At 42.4% G+C, this 18,242-nt stretch overlaps 1 protein-coding gene across 2 annotated transcripts in view; it reads right to left on the bottom strand.

Moving 5' to 3' along the window:
• Positions 1–2,487: 2,487 nt before the first annotated feature.
• The window catches only part of MIB2 (MIB E3 ubiquitin protein ligase 2), a 46,587-nt gene continuing 30,832 nt past the window's right edge, over positions 2,488–18,242 (bottom strand). Inside the window, exons 6-19 of one of the 2 annotated variants that reach the window (XM_054292085.1) lie at positions 18,054–18,196; positions 16,265–16,372; positions 15,124–15,228; positions 13,952–14,114; positions 12,698–12,831; positions 10,766–10,914; positions 9,966–10,122; positions 9,246–9,400; positions 8,658–8,784; positions 7,324–7,554; positions 6,274–6,452; positions 4,937–5,121; positions 3,323–3,388; positions 2,488–2,848 (exon numbers count right to left, since the gene is read on the bottom strand). In XM_054292085.1, the coding sequence (XP_054148060.1) occupies positions 2,607–2,848; positions 3,323–3,388; positions 4,937–5,121; positions 6,274–6,452; positions 7,324–7,554; positions 8,658–8,784; positions 9,246–9,400; positions 9,966–10,122; positions 10,766–10,914; positions 12,698–12,831; positions 13,952–14,114; positions 15,124–15,228; positions 16,265–16,372; positions 18,054–18,196 (2,144 nt within the window). In that variant the 3' untranslated portion in view covers positions 2,488–2,606. The remainder of the gene's footprint in view (positions 2,849–3,322; positions 3,389–4,936; positions 5,122–6,273; positions 6,453–7,323; positions 7,555–8,657; positions 8,785–9,245; positions 9,401–9,965; positions 10,123–10,765; positions 10,915–12,697; positions 12,832–13,951; positions 14,115–15,123; positions 15,229–16,264; positions 16,373–18,053; positions 18,197–18,242) is intronic. The other variant, XM_054292086.1, reaches the window with a different exon arrangement.

The raw sequence follows: 18,242 nt of genomic DNA on the forward strand, positions 1-18,242 counted from the left end.
ATATAGTATTATATATATTTACAATATATACTTATATTTAATTATATATTATATTACATAATATTATATTACATGATATTATATCATAATGTGTTATTAATCAATAGTATTAATTAATATAAATTATAAGTATTCACAATTACTGATGTATTAGAATGTAATATAATTTTAATATAATTAATACAAATTAAATTATAATTCTATATAGTATTATATATATTTATAATATATAATTATATTTAATTATATATTATATTATATTATATTATGTTATGTTATGTTATGTTATATTATATTATATTATATTATATTATATTATATTATATTAGTAATTTAAATATTATAATTAATTTAATATTAATAATTCATTTGAGGACCAATCCTCTTGAAATCCTGGGAGCAGCACAGATTAGTGCGACCATAAAGGACCAAAAACCAGCAAAAAATCCAAAAGCCAACAAGAAATCCAAAAAACAGGAAAAAATCCAAAACCCAACAAGAGATCCAAAAACCAGCAGGAAATAAAAAACCCAACAAAAAATCCAAAAACCAGCAAAAAAATCCAACAGTAAAAAGGCAGAAAGTACAAAAAAAGGATAAAGTTGGCTCAGATTTGTATTTTTGAGCACTTTCGTTTTCTCCAGCAAAGGTTTTGGGGAAATTTCTGGCTTGTTCCAAAGGGATTCCCATCAGTTTGGATTTCTAGGAAATATTGAGAATCTGCACCTCTGATTTTTACACCAAAGCTGATTCTGAAATTCACCTTTGGGTTATTTGGGTGTTAAGTAGGAGCCAAATAAATAATTTAGGGATTAAATCTTATCCATTTTCACCAAAAAAAAAAAAAATCTATTGAAATTGTACCAAACCCAAGTGAATATCTGGATAAATATTATCTCTAAAGTCAAGAAGTGGTGAAATAACTTTGTGAATAAACCACAGGGTTATAAATAATCAACATTCCCACAACCACCACACAGTTCCACATTGCTTTAAAAGATTTTCCACCTCTTTGCTAACGAACAAAGGGAGGAGAGGAACACTGGAATTTTTGTTTTGTTTTGTTTGTTTAAATATTGCTTCCAATATGTAACAAACAGGAGGTTTGGGCACCCAGACAAACAGCCACACTTCCACCAAAATTCACTTTACAGGATCACTGAGTGGGTGATAAATCTTCACTCAGCTGGAAAACAATACAGCTACTGTTTGTACATTCATTTTTAATGCTCAGGAAAATATATATTTTTATTTTATTAAGTTTTGCTGCAAAACAAAGAAACAAAAATGAAATCCCTTTTTTAATTTTTTTTGTCCTTCTCCCCCTCGTATCTTAATTATTACTGTTTATTTCTTTACACCTTGATTGGAGTATTGAACACCTGCCTTTGGCATTATGGATAGAAAGCTCAGGAGTCTCTGAACACACGGCTCTGCCAAAAAAGAAATAAAATAAAATAAAATATGGAAGAAGAAGAAGAAGAGTGTCACTTAGAGGTCAGAAATATTTGTTGTAACAGATTTTCTCCAATCTCAATCAGTGTTCACTACTTTTTCTCTAAGGCACACACTCCGTCTGTGGGACTCCGGACCCAGCCCTGCCCAGGGGGCTCTGGGGACATCCCCTCCCTGTCCCTGTCCCCTCAGCTGGTCCCAGGAACCTCCCTGGGAGCTGGGAGCACTCCTGGGTGCTTCTGGAACATTCCAGGGTCTGCTCAGCTCTGGAGCACCCCAGAGATCTGCTCAGCTCTGCCCTGGAACATTCCAGGGATCTGTTCATGTTCAGTTCTGGAGCATCCCAGGATCAGCTCGGGGACATTCCAGGGATCTGCTCAGCTCTGGAGAATTCCAGAATCTCTTCAGCTCAGCTCTGGGACATCTCAGGGATCTGTTCAGCTCTGGGACACCCCAGGATCTGTTCATGTTCAGCCCAGGGTCTGTCCATGTCCAGCCCAGCTCTGCCGCGTGCTCGGTCCGGTGCTGATGGTGGATGGGCAGCACAGGTGAGGGAGGGACACCCCAGAGGAGACTCCTCTTCCTCTTCCTCCTCCTCCCCTGGCACATCCCTCCCGTGCTTCCTGCCCTTTCCAAGGGAGCCAAACCCCTGCAGAGGGCAGGGAGGGTAGGGAAGCACGGCAGGGCCGGGCCTGGGGCAGATCCTCAGCCAAAGATGTGGATCCTCTCCGGGGCAGATGGGGCACAGGGAAGAGCAGTATCCTCGGACAGAGATGTGGATCCTCTCCTGGATGGCCTGGCAGCAGATGGGGCACAGTCAGGGCCAGGGAGGAGCAGAATCCTCAGAGGAAGACTTGGATCCTCCCCTGGGTGGCCGGGAGGCAGATGGGGCACAGGGAGGAGCAGATCCTCAGACAAAGATGTGGATCCTCCCCTGGGTGGCCGGGAGGCAGATGGGGCACAGGGAGGAGCAGAATCCTCCCTCAGATGAAGATGTGGATCCTCCCTCAGACGAAGATGTGGATCCTCCCTCAGACGAAGATGTGGATCCTCCCTCAGACGAAGATGCGGATCCTCCCTCAGACGAAGATGCGGATCCTCCCTCAGACGAAGATGCGGATCCTCCCTCAGACAAAGATGCGGATCCTCCCTCAGACGAAGATGTGGATCCTCTCGCGGATGGCCTGGCGGCAGATGGGGCACACGGTCAGCGCCGTGCTGCAGTCCGGGCAGGAGCCGTGCCCGCACTGGAACACCAGCTTGATCTGGTCGTCGATGCAGATGGGGCAGGTGATCCTCTCCTCCATCTGCCGGTAGCGGCTCTGCAGCTCCTCCATCAGCTTCCTCTGCTCCGTGCACTCCGAGCTGGGGCTGCACTCCACCTCCGTGCTGTCTGTGGGCAGAGCTCAGCCTTAAGGAACTCATTAACCTCCCCTCCTGCCCTCCCAGCAGCACCAGCCCACTCACACTGCACTCTGCACTCAGCCTCAGCCAGGGACCAAACAAAAATCATTGGGGTAAAGCTTTTCTTTTTTACTTGCCCAGTGGTTTGTGTGTGTTTGCATTTTCACTGTTAAACCACCCCATGTGAAACCCGACTGCTTCCAATACACAAAATAAGCCAGGCCCAGGCAAAGCTCCCTTAAATGTCCTGTCCTGTTTATGCAGCTAGAGCTTGGCTTAGGATACCTGAGAAAATCTATTAAAATCCACTTTTTTTACCTCTCTAAATGGTGGATAATGCAACAGGCACACACACACACACAAAGCCACAATAAATGAGCTCTTATTTGACTGGAAATCATTGCTGCCCCTCAAACCAAGCCTGTGCAGGACCCTCCCCACAGCCCTGCCCAGCAGGACATACCTTGTTTCAGCTTTTTGGTTATTGTCACTTGACATTTGATGCACTTCTTCATCCTCCTGGAGCACTCTGCCACAAGGAGAGATGACAATTAAACACACAACAGACTCAGGAAGATGAGATTTGAACAACCTGAGGCTTCCCTGGGTGACTGAGGGATTGCTCCTGCATGGAATGAGGTCACTACCTGCCTTCTGAGCTGTGCCTTACTCTTTTATTTACTCTTTTATTTAATCTTTTATTAAATTAAAAAAAATTTCATTAAAGGAGTATTAAATAAATTAATCAAATTTATTTAATCAATTTATTTAATATTGTTTTATTTAATCTGATCAAACACAACAGCTTTAAATCCTCCCTGCTCTGAGCCCCTGGAGCTGCTGCAGCTCTGGGGGAGGAGGATGAAGCTCTGGCACAGAGTTCAGAGCAAACTCCCCGTGCTCACTCCCTCTGTGAGATGAACTTGCTGACAAGTCTGAGCAGGCTGCCCTTAAATCAGCTGAAATCCTGAGGAATGAGGAGCTGGGAGAGCCAGAGGAGAGGGAAATCCTCCTCAGGAGGTTTCTGGGGGATCAAGCACTGCCAGGCAGAATTTTCCCTCTGAATTCCCCTGGATCCCAAGCAGCAGGTGGGCAGAACATTCTGTGTTCTCCAGAGATAACTCTGGCTGCCTGAGAGGCTGAAATCACACTGGGGTTGCTTCAGGACACAAACAGCACAAAAGCTTCTGTGTCTGAGCAGGGCTGGATTCTGACAGGGCAAAGAGGGAGGGAGAAAACATGAAAAAAACATGAAAAAAAAGTGGTGGTGTTCAAAGGGGTCTCAGGACTAGGGAGGAGATGAGAATGTTGACTCTGTGTTTCAGAAGGCTTATTATATACATATTATATTAAATAATATATAAAAGAACATATAAAATATATATAATATACATTATATTATATATTATATTATATATAATATATATAAAATATATACAATATAAAATAATAGAAGAAAGGATTTCACCAGAAGGCATATTTTATATATATTATACACTATATATAATACATAATATATAATATAGAATATATTATATACATTTATATATATAAAATATATTATATATAAAAGAATAGAAGAAAGGATTTCAGCAGAAGGCTTGCAAGGAAAGGAAAAGAATGATAATAAAATCTCGTGACTCTCAGACAGTCCAAGCCAGTTGACTGTGATTGGCCACTAATTAAAAACAACTACATGAGACCAATCAAAGATGCACCTGTTGCATTCCACAGCAGCATATTTACAATTATATATATAATTATATCATCTATATTATATAAATATAAATATATACCATGTAAATACACACCATATAAATACAAACTTATATAAATATATGTATATATCTATATAATACAACTATATAAATATATTTATATTATACAAATAATATTTATTATTATATATAATTTCAATTATATTATGTAAATAATGTAGACATAAAATTATTGTCTGCATTTTGTTCCTGAGGCCTCTCAGCTTCTCAGGAGAAAAAGATCCTAACGAAAACATTTTTCATCAAACGCGTCTGCGCCAAAAAATGGGGGAAAAACAAATAAACCAGTGTGGACTCACCCTCACAGACGATGCTGTGCTGGCAGGGGAAGAAGTGGATGAGCAGGGCCAGCTCCGAGCACACCAGGCACTCGGAGGGCACGGCCACGCCGCACACGCTGAGGTTGGTCATGGTGTTGGGCGTGGTGTGCACGCGCCGAAGGCTGCAGGTGATGGTGGAGCTCTCAGAGCAAACCTGCCGATCCCTGCAGAGGGCACAGAGTGAGCCACAGGCTGCTCCAGCACTGGGGAATGGCACACTGAGCCTTTTGCTGGCTCAGAAATGGGGTAACTAAAAGGCGTGTTAAAAATTTTTATTTCATCTTTCATTGTTCTATTTCTCTGAAGTATTAAATCTTTTTCTTGGTAAGGTTATCCTTTAAAACTTGTTTCTAATTCAATGTCTGTTCTATTCAATAACATTTCTAAATCAACATTTCTCACCTCAAAATTTACATACAGATGCATACTACGTGAACTTTCTGTTAAAGTTTAAGAATTTTCTACAAATCCATTGCTCCTGGAGCAGCTGCAGAGGGTCTCAGAGATTGTCCATCCCTCCAGGAGCACAGTTCTATTTCTCTAAAGTATTAAATCTTTTTCTTGTAAAGTTAACCTTTAAAACTTGTTTCTGATTCAGTTTCTCTCTCAAGAATTGTCTGTTCTATTTTATAACATTTGAAAATCAACATTTCTTACCTCAAAATTTACGTACATGTGAAATTTGCATACTATGTGAACTTTCTGTTAAAGTTTAAGAATTTTCTACAAATCCATTTCCCCTGGAGCAGCTGCAGAGGTCTCAGAGACTCTCCACCCCTCCAGGAGCATAGTTCTATTTGTCTAAATAATAAATCTTTTTATTGGTAAAGTTATCCTTTAAAACTTGCTTCTAATTCAACGTCTATTCTATTCTATAACATTTCTAAATCAACATTTCTTACCTCAAAAATTACATACAGATATGAACTCTACGTTCACATACTATGTGAACTTTCTGTTAAAGTTTAAGAATTTTCTACAAATCCATTGCTCCTGCAGCAGCTGCAGAGGTCTCAGAGATTCTCCATCCCTCCAGGAGCATAGTTCTATTTCTCTAAAGTATTAAATCTTTTTTTTTGTAAAATTAACCTTTAAGCTTGTTTCCAATTCATTTTCTCTCCCAACAATTGTCTGTTCTGTTCTATTACATTTCTAAATCAACATTTCTTACCTCAAAATTTACATGGAGACGCATACTATGTGAACTTTCTGTTACATTTTAAGAATTTTCTACAAATCCATCCCTCCTGCAGCAGCTGCAGAGGCACCAGGGCTGCGGGAAATTCTGGTTTTCAAGGGTTTTTCCTGAGGCTCACCTGAATTTCTGTGAGAAGTCTTTGATGATCTGGATAATCGTCCCATCTGTGGTGAGGTCCAAAGGAGATTTTCCCCGATGATTTGCATAATTAATGTCTGCTCCTTCCTGTGCCAGGTAGCAGGCAATGGCAGTCCCAACGTTCAGCTCCACGTTCCCCAGGAAGCCAGAGGCCTGCAGCTAAAAGAAATTGAGAAAAACACTCAAATATATTCCCAAGCTTCTGAGCTTCTGCTCTAATTTGCATCAAAATAATAACAATAACAACAACAACAATAATGATAAAAATAATAAAAATAATAACCAATAATAAAAATAATATCAACAATAACACAATAATAAAAATAAAACTAAAATAAAATATCAATAATAAAATAATAACAATAACACGATGATAATGCAATAATAAAAATAAAACTAAAATAGCAATAATAATATATTCATAATAGTAAATAATAAAATATAATAAAATCATAACAACAATAATAAATAAAATAAGAATAAAAATAAAATCAAAATAAATTAATAGAAAGAAAGCATAAGAAATTATCAGTAATATGAAATATAATAATAATAAACATTAAAATCATTAACATATAATAAAATACTATATAATTAATATATACTAACATATATTGTATAGTCCAATATAGTCCAATATAGTCCAATATAATATAATATAATACAATACAATACCAACATACTTAATATATAATGAAATATATTGTAACAATATACTAACAATAATAACATATAACATAAATTATAATATATTCTAATATAATAACAGCAATATAATATATTATAATATAACAACAAATATATATATACACACATTAAAATATATATAATGTATATAATATATAACACCAAAATCACACAAACCACCACACAAAACCGCCACACAAAACCGCCACACAAACCACCGCACAAAACCACCGCACAAAACCCCCGCACAAAACCAACACACAAAACCAACACACAAAACACCACACAAAACACCACACAAAACACCACACAAAACACCACACTCTGTAGGTTTCCTGCTCACCTTGGCCAGGAGGGTGGCTCCCATCTCCCCGTCCCTCTTCTCCAGGGCCAGGGCCATGAGCTGCTGCCGCTCCAGGGCCATGTGCATGGCGGTGTCACCATCCTCATCCTCGGCGTTGACATCGCTGCCCTGGCTCACCAGCAGCTGCACCATGGCCACGTGGCCCTGGATCACTGCCAGGTGCAGGGGGCTCTGCTTCCTGCTGTTCTTCACGTTCACGTCACAGCGACCCTGCAAATGCAGGAATTGCAGCAGGGAATGTGGGGCAGGAATTGCAGCACAGGGAGATGGGGCAGGAATTGCACCAGGGGGAGATGGGGCAGGAATTGCACCAGGGAGATGTGGGGCAGGAATTGCAGCACAGGGAGATGGGGCAGGAATTGCAGCAGGGGGAGATGGGGCAGGAATTGCACCAGGGAGATGTGGGGCAGGAATTGCACCAGGGAGATGTGGGGCAGGAATTGCACCAGGGAGATGTGGGGCAGGAATTGCACCAGGGAATGTGGGGCAGGAATTGCAGCACAGGGAGATGGGGCAGGAATTGCAGCACAGGGAGGTGGGGCAGGAATTGCAGCAGGGAATGTGGGGCAGGAATTGAACCAGGGGAGGTGGGGCAGGAATTGCAGCACCGGGAGATGGGGCAGGAATTGAACCAGGGGAGGTGGGGCAGGAATCGCAGCACAGGGAGATGGGGCAGGAATTGCACCAGGGAATGTGGGGCAGGAATTGCACCAGGGAGATGTGGGGCAGGAATTGCAGCAGGGAATGTGGGGCAGGAATTGCACCAGGGAGATGGGGCTGCAGAACTCAGGATGGGGGGCCTGGCAGCTCCCAAACCCCACTGCACCTTTGCTGAGTTTAGCCGAGCTATCTGCTCCTCACACTGATTTGTCAGACAATAAAATCCTTTCCTGACCCAGAGATGGGGCAGCTGAGACATGTTTTAAAAACTTTTATTCTATTTTCAGTCTTATGAGAAGGGTGAGACAATACAGATGTTATAATTCACACCATCACAATTAGGAGTCAACTATTTCCTAATTACAATAAAATAAGTGGGTTTTGGCTTATCAATTTTAGTTATACCATGTTGTAGATGCTTTAAAGTCAATAATGTAAAATTACCCCTCGTGGGACGCTGGAAAAGCAGGAATTGCACCAGGGGAGATGGGGCTGCAGAAATGGGAATGTGGGGCCTGGCAGCTCCCAAACCCCACTGCACCTTTGCTGAGTTTAGCTGAGTTATCTGCTCCTCACAGAAGCACCAATTTGTCAGACAATTTCACTGACAAGTGTTTGACAAACTTTTTCTTGATTTTGGTTTTATTTCTTACCTCTTTGATGAGAATTTCAGCCACTTCCATGTGGTTGTTGAGAGCAGCAAGGTGCAGGGCAGTGAATCCATCTTCCTTTTTGGAATCCACCAGCTGTCGAGCCCTGGCCAGAATCTTCTTGATGGCTCTGCAGGGTTGGAGAAGTTATTAAAGATGGAAGAATGAATTTCTGCCTCTCCTGCTCAGGAGTCAGCAATGTCCATGTTTTACCATGGCACCAGCAATGAAGAGCAGTCCCTCAAACCCACAGAGTTATAAGAATACAACAAAAGCCTTCAGTTATCTTTAATAAAGTATGGGAAAGCCACTTTGCTTTGAAAATAATGAGGAGATTTATTTTTGGAAGAGTTCCAGAGGCTTTACTAAGACCCAAATATCTGAGACTGTCTACACACAGAGATTTCCCAGCCTAGGGAAGCATGAGAAAGATGGGGAAAGCAGGCAGCAGCTTCCTGTGAAGGAACCTATCCAAACCCAAAAAATATTTAACCAACTACCCAGAACCACATCTGCCACCTCCTCAGCCAGCCAGGACAAATAAACACCTGAAAAAGGCATAAAAATGGAAAAAAAATAAAGGTGACTTACAGCTTGTTGCCTTTCAGGGCAGCATAGTGGAGCAGGTTGAAGCCTTGACAGTTCTGGACAGTGAAATCGATGTTGGGAACTTCAGTGAGGATCTCAATCACCACTTTGTAGTCCAGGGTGATGGCATAATGCAGGGGGGTGTCTCCCTGGGAATCCTACACATGGAGAGCAAAGCAAAGCCAGGTTACCAACCCCAGAAACCCCCAAGGAAACCCCCTGGGAGCTGCTGGAACTCCTGACCAGCTCTGAGGGATGGCCCAGCACACAACACAATAAAACCTATAAATAAATAATACACAATAAAACCAATAAACTCTTAAAATGGGCTGGGTCCAAGTCACCAACACTGCCTGCCTTAAAAATGACCAAGGAAACCCCCTGGGAAACCTCCTTTTTATATATATATATGTTTCTATTTTAACTTCTAAATTCTTAGCTTATTTTATATAACTACACTTTTACATTATAAACTCTTCACTATTTTATCAATACAGCTTCTTGATATATTCTTACTTACAACTATAGAAACAACTATAGAAACTATAAGTTTGTGATTTTTCTGTTTAATGTCTGTGTATTGTATTTTTACATTAACCTAAGCTTCTCTTGAGGCTGTAAATCAAATTTTTCTCATAAAGAAGCACCTCCCCACCTCAGAAAGAAAACAAAACCAAAATCAAAAAATCCTCCAGCACCTCCCTGCAATAATGCCAAACTTACTGGGAGGTTGACATCACAGTTGAGCTCACAGAGGGCTCTCACCACCTCGGTGAAGCCCTGGCTGACAGCGACGAACAGGGCCGTGCACTTGGCGTTGTTCAGCAGGTCTGCACTGGCCCCCTTGGCCAGCAGCACACGGGCAACTTCAGCCTGGTTTCTGGTTTAAAGCAAGGGAAAAAAGCAGATTTGAGTCATTCCAGTCAATTCTTTCTCCTTGCAAAGCAACAGAAATTAGAAATCAGGTTTTGTATCCTCTCAGCCCCACCCCGCTTCCCCTTAGTGTTAAAAAACCTGGGGGTTTTGGGGGTTTTTGTTTGTTTGTTTCATTTGGAGTTTTTTTTTTGTTAGGGTTGGAATAATTATTACTATTGTTGTTATTATTATTATTATTTCCATCAGGGCCAGCAGGAGGGGAGGTATGTGATGATGTTCACAGCGGTCCCAGGATGAGGGAAGAGATGAGAATGTGAACTCTGCATCTCAGAGAGCTGATTTATTATTTTATTATATATATTATATACTAAAACTATACTAAAAGAATAAAAAAAATTTCATCAAAAAGCTAGCAAATAATAATAAAAAAAAAATTAATACAATCTTGTGATTACTCACAGCCTCGACACTATTAGCTGTCAGCAGTCACCAAGTAAAAACAATTTTACATGCTAAGCAAACAATTCTCCAAATCACATTCTAAAACAACAAAACATGGAGAAGCTGAAGCCCCTCAGCTTCTCAAGAGGAAAAAACCTTAACAAAAAGAGTTTTCATAAAGCATGTCAGTGGCAGAGGTGTCCTACCCAAAGGCTGCGTAGTGCAGCGCCGTGTCCCCCTCGTCGTCTCGCAGGTCCACGTTGGCATGAGCCTGCAGCAGAGCCCTCACCACCTCCAGGTGCCCCTGGTAAGAGGCAATCTGCAGGGCAGTCCTGCCCTGGTTCTTGGCATCCACCTTTGGGAAGGGCAGAGACACAGAAATTCGGGCATGAGCTCGTTTTTGTGCCTGGAACAGCCCAGAAATGCCACAGGGTCCGTGCCCAGCTGAGCTTGTCCAGAACATTCTGGAAGGGGAAAGGGGCAGCATGTTTAGAGAGAACAGAGCTCTGTAATTGCAGAGCCCTGCTGCCAAATCACTCTGTGCCTGAGAGCACAAAGCTCTGCCAACAATTCCCTTCCTGAGAGGAAAATGGGTGAGGAAATCAAATTAAGCTTTGCATAAAGCTCTGGAGGTGCCAAGTCCCTGCTGTGCTGCTGCTGCAGGTGCTTCAGGGGGTGCAGGGGACACCTCAGGGCTCAAGTGCTGCAGCGAGAGCTTGGGAGAATTAAAGGCATTGAAGAAAAGAGGCAAAAAAAAGGCAAAGCAGCTTCTGAAAGCAGTGGAGGATAAGGAGAGGAGAAGGAGGCACAAAACCTCAGCAGATTGGCAAGGAGAACAAGTTAATAATCCAGGTTTTATCCCTGCAGCAGTCAGAGCACAGGAGAGGCAGCACTTCCCTGCACAGGCTCAAAATGCTGGGAGAGTCCTTTGGGCAAAGAGGAATTAGAGGTCACTGCTGTTCTTCCATCTACACCAGGCAGACAGAGCTGATAAACTGGAAAAACCCTGCCAAGAAATCCCAGCTTGCTCTGAGTCAGCCTCAAATCCAGCCTGATCTCTCTGTAAGACTAACAGAAACAGCTAATAAATTAATATATATATTAAATAAAAATAGAAGTCTAATAAAATCTAACTAATAAAAATAACAGCTAATTTATTAATATAAATATTAAATAGAAATCGAAGTCTAATAAAATCCATGATCATATCATGGATTCCTTACTCTTGGGACTTTCCTATCTGGGCTCAATCTGAGAATTGCAGATATTTGTGTCTCCTTCCCATTCCCAGAAGCTTATTTATAAATTTGCATTTATTTATAAACTTAAATTTAAGTTTATAAATAAAGAAGTACAATAAATACCAGACAAATAACCACTAAATCAGCTTCTTCAGGTTTAGAAGAATTAAATCTTTTGATCCTGGGTCACAGCCCCACAACCACACCCCCAACAAAACCTCTTTTTGTCCTCATGGTTTCCAAGGACACAATACTGAAAGATTTGGTGGTTCCTATTTTTTCTGCCCTGTTCCTAAACCCTGAGCCCCTCCCTGGAGGAGGTTTTTGAGATGTGATCCTGACATTTTGGAATTCTGCAAGCACAGAAATTGTCCAGCAACGCGTCCAGCCCAGCTCCCTGCTCCAGTCAGACATGAGATAAGACACTGCACAGATCTGGGCAGCTTTTCTCCCTCCTGATTCCAACATTGTGATTTTTACAAGGTCCTCTAAGGACAGGCACAGCCAGACACAAGCCCTGCCTTTCTCTTCCAGCAAATCTCTGATTTCTGCTCCTGTTTTCCTATAGATAAACCCCTCTCCCCCTCACTCTACAACTGAAGGAAATCTGGGAAAAACCAGCTTGCCAAAGGTGCTGTGAGGGCTTCAGTTCAGATTTATTGCCACAAACTAGAGGCATAAAATATGCACATTTAACTTGTGAATTTAATCCTTCCAGCAACTGCAATCCTTGCAGAAATTGCAGCAAAATAATATTCCAGCTGTTGGGAGATACCACTAAGTCTGACAAATGTATTGTTTTCCTCACATCCTTTTCCCTCCTTGAGTACAAAATTTGATGATGATGTTTTAAAGGAAACAAAGGAAAAATAAGCAATTTTTGTCTTCCAAACTTGCCTTGTCTGGGTATTTCTGGAGGAGCTCCCGGATTTTAGCTGCATTGTTGAGGGCTGCACAAATGACCAGGCACCCTGCATGCTCTGACTCTGTCCTCTGGGACAGCAGCTTCTCCAGGACAGTCACCAAAGTACCTGAAAAAACAAAAAAATTCACCTGTCACCCCACATCTCTCAGTGTTTGAGGGGACACGGGTGTCAGAAGTGCAAAGTCAAAAAATTTTGCAAGTTCTGCCTCAAGTCTGATTTGAGTAAACAGTTCCAGATCTCTATCAGAAAAACAAAAGAAATCCTGGCAAGTCTGTGCTCTCTCCCACATGATCCTGACACTCAGAGGAAACAAAGATGGTCAGGCCACAAAAAAAATTTTGAACAGATGTGAAAAGCACAAAAAAAATCCCCTCCATGCGCCATGTGATCCCAAACTCGATTTCAGGGCACATTAGGCCAAACAATTGTTGATTTCACAACAGCTCTAGGCACAGACCTGGAGTGTTTCACAAGAATCAGTGTCCTTGTACAGGAAACAGGATGGAACAGGGAACTGAGACACAGCAGGGATGAGGCAAATGCTGGGCCTAGGGCAGAGCTGTGCTTAGCAATTCTGAGGCCTAAATTCTGTATTTTCCTGTTAAACCCAGCATTTCCCAGTCCTAAAATCTGTATTTTCCTGTCAAGGCCCAGTTTTGCTTGCCCTGTAAGGCACAGCCAAGTTTTATTCTTATTTTCCTGTTAATCCAAGCATTTCCAAGTCCTAAATCCTACATTTCCCCATTAATACCAGAATTTCCAAGTCCTAAATTCAATTGAGTCCTAAATTCTGTATTTTCTCTTTAATCCCAGCGTTTCCAAGTTCTAAATTCCTGTGAGCCCTAAATCCTGCATTTCTCGATTAATGCCATCATTCCTAAATCCTCCATTTCTCCATTATCCCAGCATTTCCCAGTCCTAAATTCCAGTTAGTCCTAAATCCTGCATTTCCCCAGTAATCCCATCATTCCCAAGTCCTAAATCCTCCATTTCCCCATTATCCCATCATTTCCAAGTCCTAAATTCCAGTTAGCCCTAAATCCTGCATTTCCCCATTAATCCCATCATTTCCCAAGTCCCAAATCCTGCATTTTCCCAAGGCCCAGCTTTGCTTGCCCAGTAAATCACAGCCAAACTTCACTTCCCCACCCAGGTAAGAACACCTGGGTTTTGCCACCACCCCAAGAGCTGCACCAAAGATCTCCCAGCCCTGTTTGTCCCTCACTTTTGGGCTCCTTGGCACTCTCTGTGGTCATCAGGTTGGCCTCCTCCTCCCTCTGGTAGGCTGTCAGGCAGGCAGGGTTGAAGGTCCAGGACTGTCCCCCCACTGACACTCGCAGATCTCCATCCCCATAGACCTTGATCACCTTCCCAATGTGCCCCAGGGTCTGTAAGGAAAAAAAATAATATATTTTTTGCAAAAATTCCTAGACCCAAAACCAGGGGTTTTTTGGGGTTTATTTTTTGGTAAAGCTGCAGCTCCTGCTGTGTGAAAAGAAGCACTGGACAAGTGACACGTTCACAGACAGCTCCCACTTCGAGGACACCAGAGGGTTCTCAGCAGTTTCTCTCTCACTGCTTTGCCATGGAAGGGTTTTCCAGACACACTGGAAATGGCTGGGAGGGAGGTGCTGAGAAAAACTGGTCAAACTGGGACTGGGGATGGTTCCTCTGGGATTTAATGTTCCTGGAGGAACCTGAGAAGAACTGATCAAACTGGGACTGGGAATGGTTCCTCTGGGCTTTAACTGCTCCTGGAGGAACCTGCACTCCAATTTTAGCCATGCTGGGCTGATTTTTCCACCTTTCTGCCTGATTCCAGAGAGTCAGGGAGGGGATAAAAGGACTTTGGTGATGGAAACCTCTCCCATGAGTTGGTGGCAGCCAAATTCTTTTTGTTGGATTCCCCCTTGTCCATGGAAGGGTTTTCCAGACACACTGGAAATGGCTGGGAGAGAGGTGCTGAGAAAAACTGATCAGACTGGGATTGGGAACAGGTTCCTCTGAGCTTTAACTGCTCTTGGAGGAACCTGAGAAGAACTTATCAGACTGGGACTGGGGATGGTTGCTCTGAGCTTAAACACCCTAGAGGAACCTGCATCCCAATTTTAGCCATGCTGGGCTGATTTTTCCACCTCCCTGCCTCATTCCAGAGAGCCAAAGAAGACTTTGGTGATGGAAACCTCTCCCATGAGTTGGTGGCAGCCAAATCCTTTTTGTTGGATTTCCCCTTGTCCCGTTTGGGCGCTGTGGCCACGACGGCGTCACCGAGAGCCACCAGCAGCAGGGGCTGGGCAGGGACTTCCCAGCAGGAATTTTGGGGTGGGGGACAAGCCCATGTCTTCTTGGGGAAGCTCAGGAGGTTACTGGACTGTCCTGGAACTGGAGCACACTCACAGGTGCCATCTCATCTGTCCACTCCCCATGACCAGGTTGGAAGCGCTTCACCGTTTCCATATCATCTATCACCCGGACCACATCACCAACCCAAAAGGTGTTGAGCTACAAGAAAAAGAAAGTCATAAGCTTTTGGGGGATGAAGCAACACACACACAGAGACAAAAAATTAACAGTGATCAGCCCCCTCCACCCCACTCCCAAAAATCCCAACAAACAAGACACCCACTGAGTCAAAAAACAGAATTACAAAACATAAATGCAGCTACCAAGACAATAAACACAACCCAATTCTCTTTTAAGCCAAGTGCACATTTAAGTAGCGAAATAATTTGGAACAGTTGTTCCAATATTTTGGAACAGTTTCCTAACTTTTTTTTTGGTTTATTATTAATACCAGATAAAGCATGGAAATTTTCTTGGTCATTTCCTCCTTACACCTGGCTTGGCCCTGGAGATTTTAATTCACTCTAATAAGGAAGTTCAATGTTTGTTGTTTCAAACAGAAAAGGCAAAGCAGGGTTTATCTGTGCTGGGAATTTGCCAGATGCTCCCTCTGCTCACTGAGCTAGGAAGGGAGCAGTGTCAAAAGAGACTTTTCAGAGCAGACTGATTTTGTGCAAAACACTCTGACGCTGCATTTTCCACTGGTGTTGGGAGTTTTTACCATTCTGACCTTGCTCAGGTCAGAATTTTGTGGTCTTCCAGCAGCTTCTTCTGTACCTAATTATCTCTATTTCTAATTATCCACTTCTCAAAGTCCTCAAACCTCTGGGGAAAGCCAGAGCTGTGAGCTTCAGAAACGCAGCCACAAAATTAGAAGGGCTGGATTAAAGACTGGGAAGAAATCAAAGAGAAGTGAGACAAAGATGCAAAAAAGAACAACGTGGAGACACAAAACAAGGAAGAACAAAAAAAAAATCAAAGGGAAATTATTGGAGAAAAGGTTCATCAGAAGGACAAGGCAGCTGCGGAAGGATGAAGGAACTGGAAGCTGAAATTAAGAAACGCAGTTTACCTTCAGGAGTGGCAAATAGAAAAGGTTAAAAAATAGAACAATTGTGTTAAGAAGACTGTTCCTTCAGCACCTCTGGGGACACTCTGAGGTTCAGTGACCTGCTGCAGCATTGCCAGCACTCACCTTGGTCAGGGCTCCGGGGTGGAAGGTCCAGCGGGTGTCACTGTTGAACTGCACCCTCACGTCCCCCCTGTCCGTGATCCTGTGCACCGTCCCCGTCTGCCCGATGAACTGGGGACAGAAACACAACAGAGGAAAGCTTCTGATAAATCATCTTCTCTCCCAGTGGGGAAAGAGGGTGTCTAAAGCTAAATCACCCAGCATTTCCCATCCACGCTGCTCCCACATCTTTATTCTGGATTTTCATGCAAACCCAGCATTTCCCAGTCCTAAATTCTGCATTTTCCCATTAATCCCAGCATTTGCCAGACCTAAATTCTGGATTTTTCCCGTGAATCTCAAGATTTCCAAGTCCTAAATTCCTGTGAGTCCTAAATTCTGGATTTTCCTGTGAATCTCAGGATTTCCAAGTCCTAAATTCCTGCGAGTCCTAAATTCTGCATTTTCCCAATAATCCCAGCATTTCCCAGTCCAAAATTCTGCATTTTCCTGTTAATCCAAATATTTTCAAGTCCTAAATTCTGTCAGTCTTAAATTCCATATTTTCCTGTTAATCCCAAATTTCCCGATCCTAAATGCTGCGTTTTCCTGTTAATCACAGCATTTCCCTATCCTAATTCTGCATTTTCCTGTTAATCCCAACATTTTCCAATCCTAAATTCCTGTGAGTCCTAAATTCTCTCTTTTCCCATTCATCCCATCATTTCCCAAACCTAAATTTTCATTTTTCCATTTATCCCAGCATTTCCAAGCCCTAAATTCCTGTGAGTCCTAAATTCTGCATGTTTCCATTAATCCCATTGTGCGATGCAGGGTTCTAGATCAGGTTCTGAGCAGCTCATGGTTTATAAAGAGGGAAAAAAATGCCAATTTCTGAGGTGACAGAGGTTCCTGTTCCTCTGTTTGATATCCCTCTCTACCCCTGCATTCCCCAAAACCAGGAATTCAGGAGCACAGAGATTTAATAACCAGCAAAGACACAGCAACACCCAAAATCTAATTCCTGAGCTGGAATTAAAAAAGCTCATGGCTCCACTGGCAGCTATGTTAAAGTTCATTAGAAGATGCCAAGTTCCTGCCTGCCAGGCTGAAAAAAAAGACCCAAAAAAGTTAAAATAATTCAGTTAAAAGATTTCAGTTAAAAGTTTTCCACATTGAAACTGAAATAACAGAGTTTGCCTTGACATTAATTTAAAGCCTGGTTTCAAAAAGTCTCCTCACCTATAGGGGAGGTTAGGCCAAGATAGATATTTAACATATCTTAAAATTTTATGGTATTTATTCATGCTATTTACAGTAATAAATGCCATTTCTATCTTTATTCCTCCACTCTCTGGGGTTTTTTAAAACAACAGGTGACAGCAGACTGATGGCTCTTTAATTTAAAGGCAAGACTAAGCTCCAAAAATCTGATATGGGCTGAGAAATTTTATCCCTGGCCAAGGACAGAGCCCAGTGTTGACAAAACACAAACTTTAATTACCAGTAATGCACAGCACAAAAGAAGCCAAACAAGGAATGGATCCAGATCAGCAAAGAAAACTCGTGGCTCATTTAAAAACAAACAATCCAGACTGATTTTTTTTTTTTTTGCTTCTAAGACTTTTGCAAAGATCCACGAGGCCATTTTCATCCAACAAAACCTAAAAATAACTCTGACTCCAGCGTCCTATCACTAAAAAAATCTGCATTTGTGATTCAGTTCAACTCTTGAGGTCACCCAAAGATGTTCTGGTGATTTCCTGAGCAGTGCAGAAGGAGGGAGAGGCTGGGACTGCAGCCAGGCACTCACCTCAGCCATTTTGGGATTCCAGCCCCCGTGGCCCTCCTGCATCTCCCGCAGGATGTCGATGTCCAGCAGGCACTTCACCTTGTCCCCGTGCTGGAAGGGATGTCTGTCTGTGCTCTCCTTCCTCTGCAGCTCTGCTGGTTTCCCTGGGGAGAACAAGGACAGCACCCACAGGCATGCAGGGGGCACTCA

The sequence above is a fragment of the Melozone crissalis genome, unplaced genomic scaffold (genome assembly GCF_028551555.1).
Source record: "Melozone crissalis strain CALT ecotype California unplaced genomic scaffold, PUWL_Pcris_2 ptg000107l_1, whole genome shotgun sequence".
Classification (NCBI taxonomy): Eukaryota; Metazoa; Chordata; class Aves; order Passeriformes; family Passerellidae; genus Melozone; species Melozone crissalis.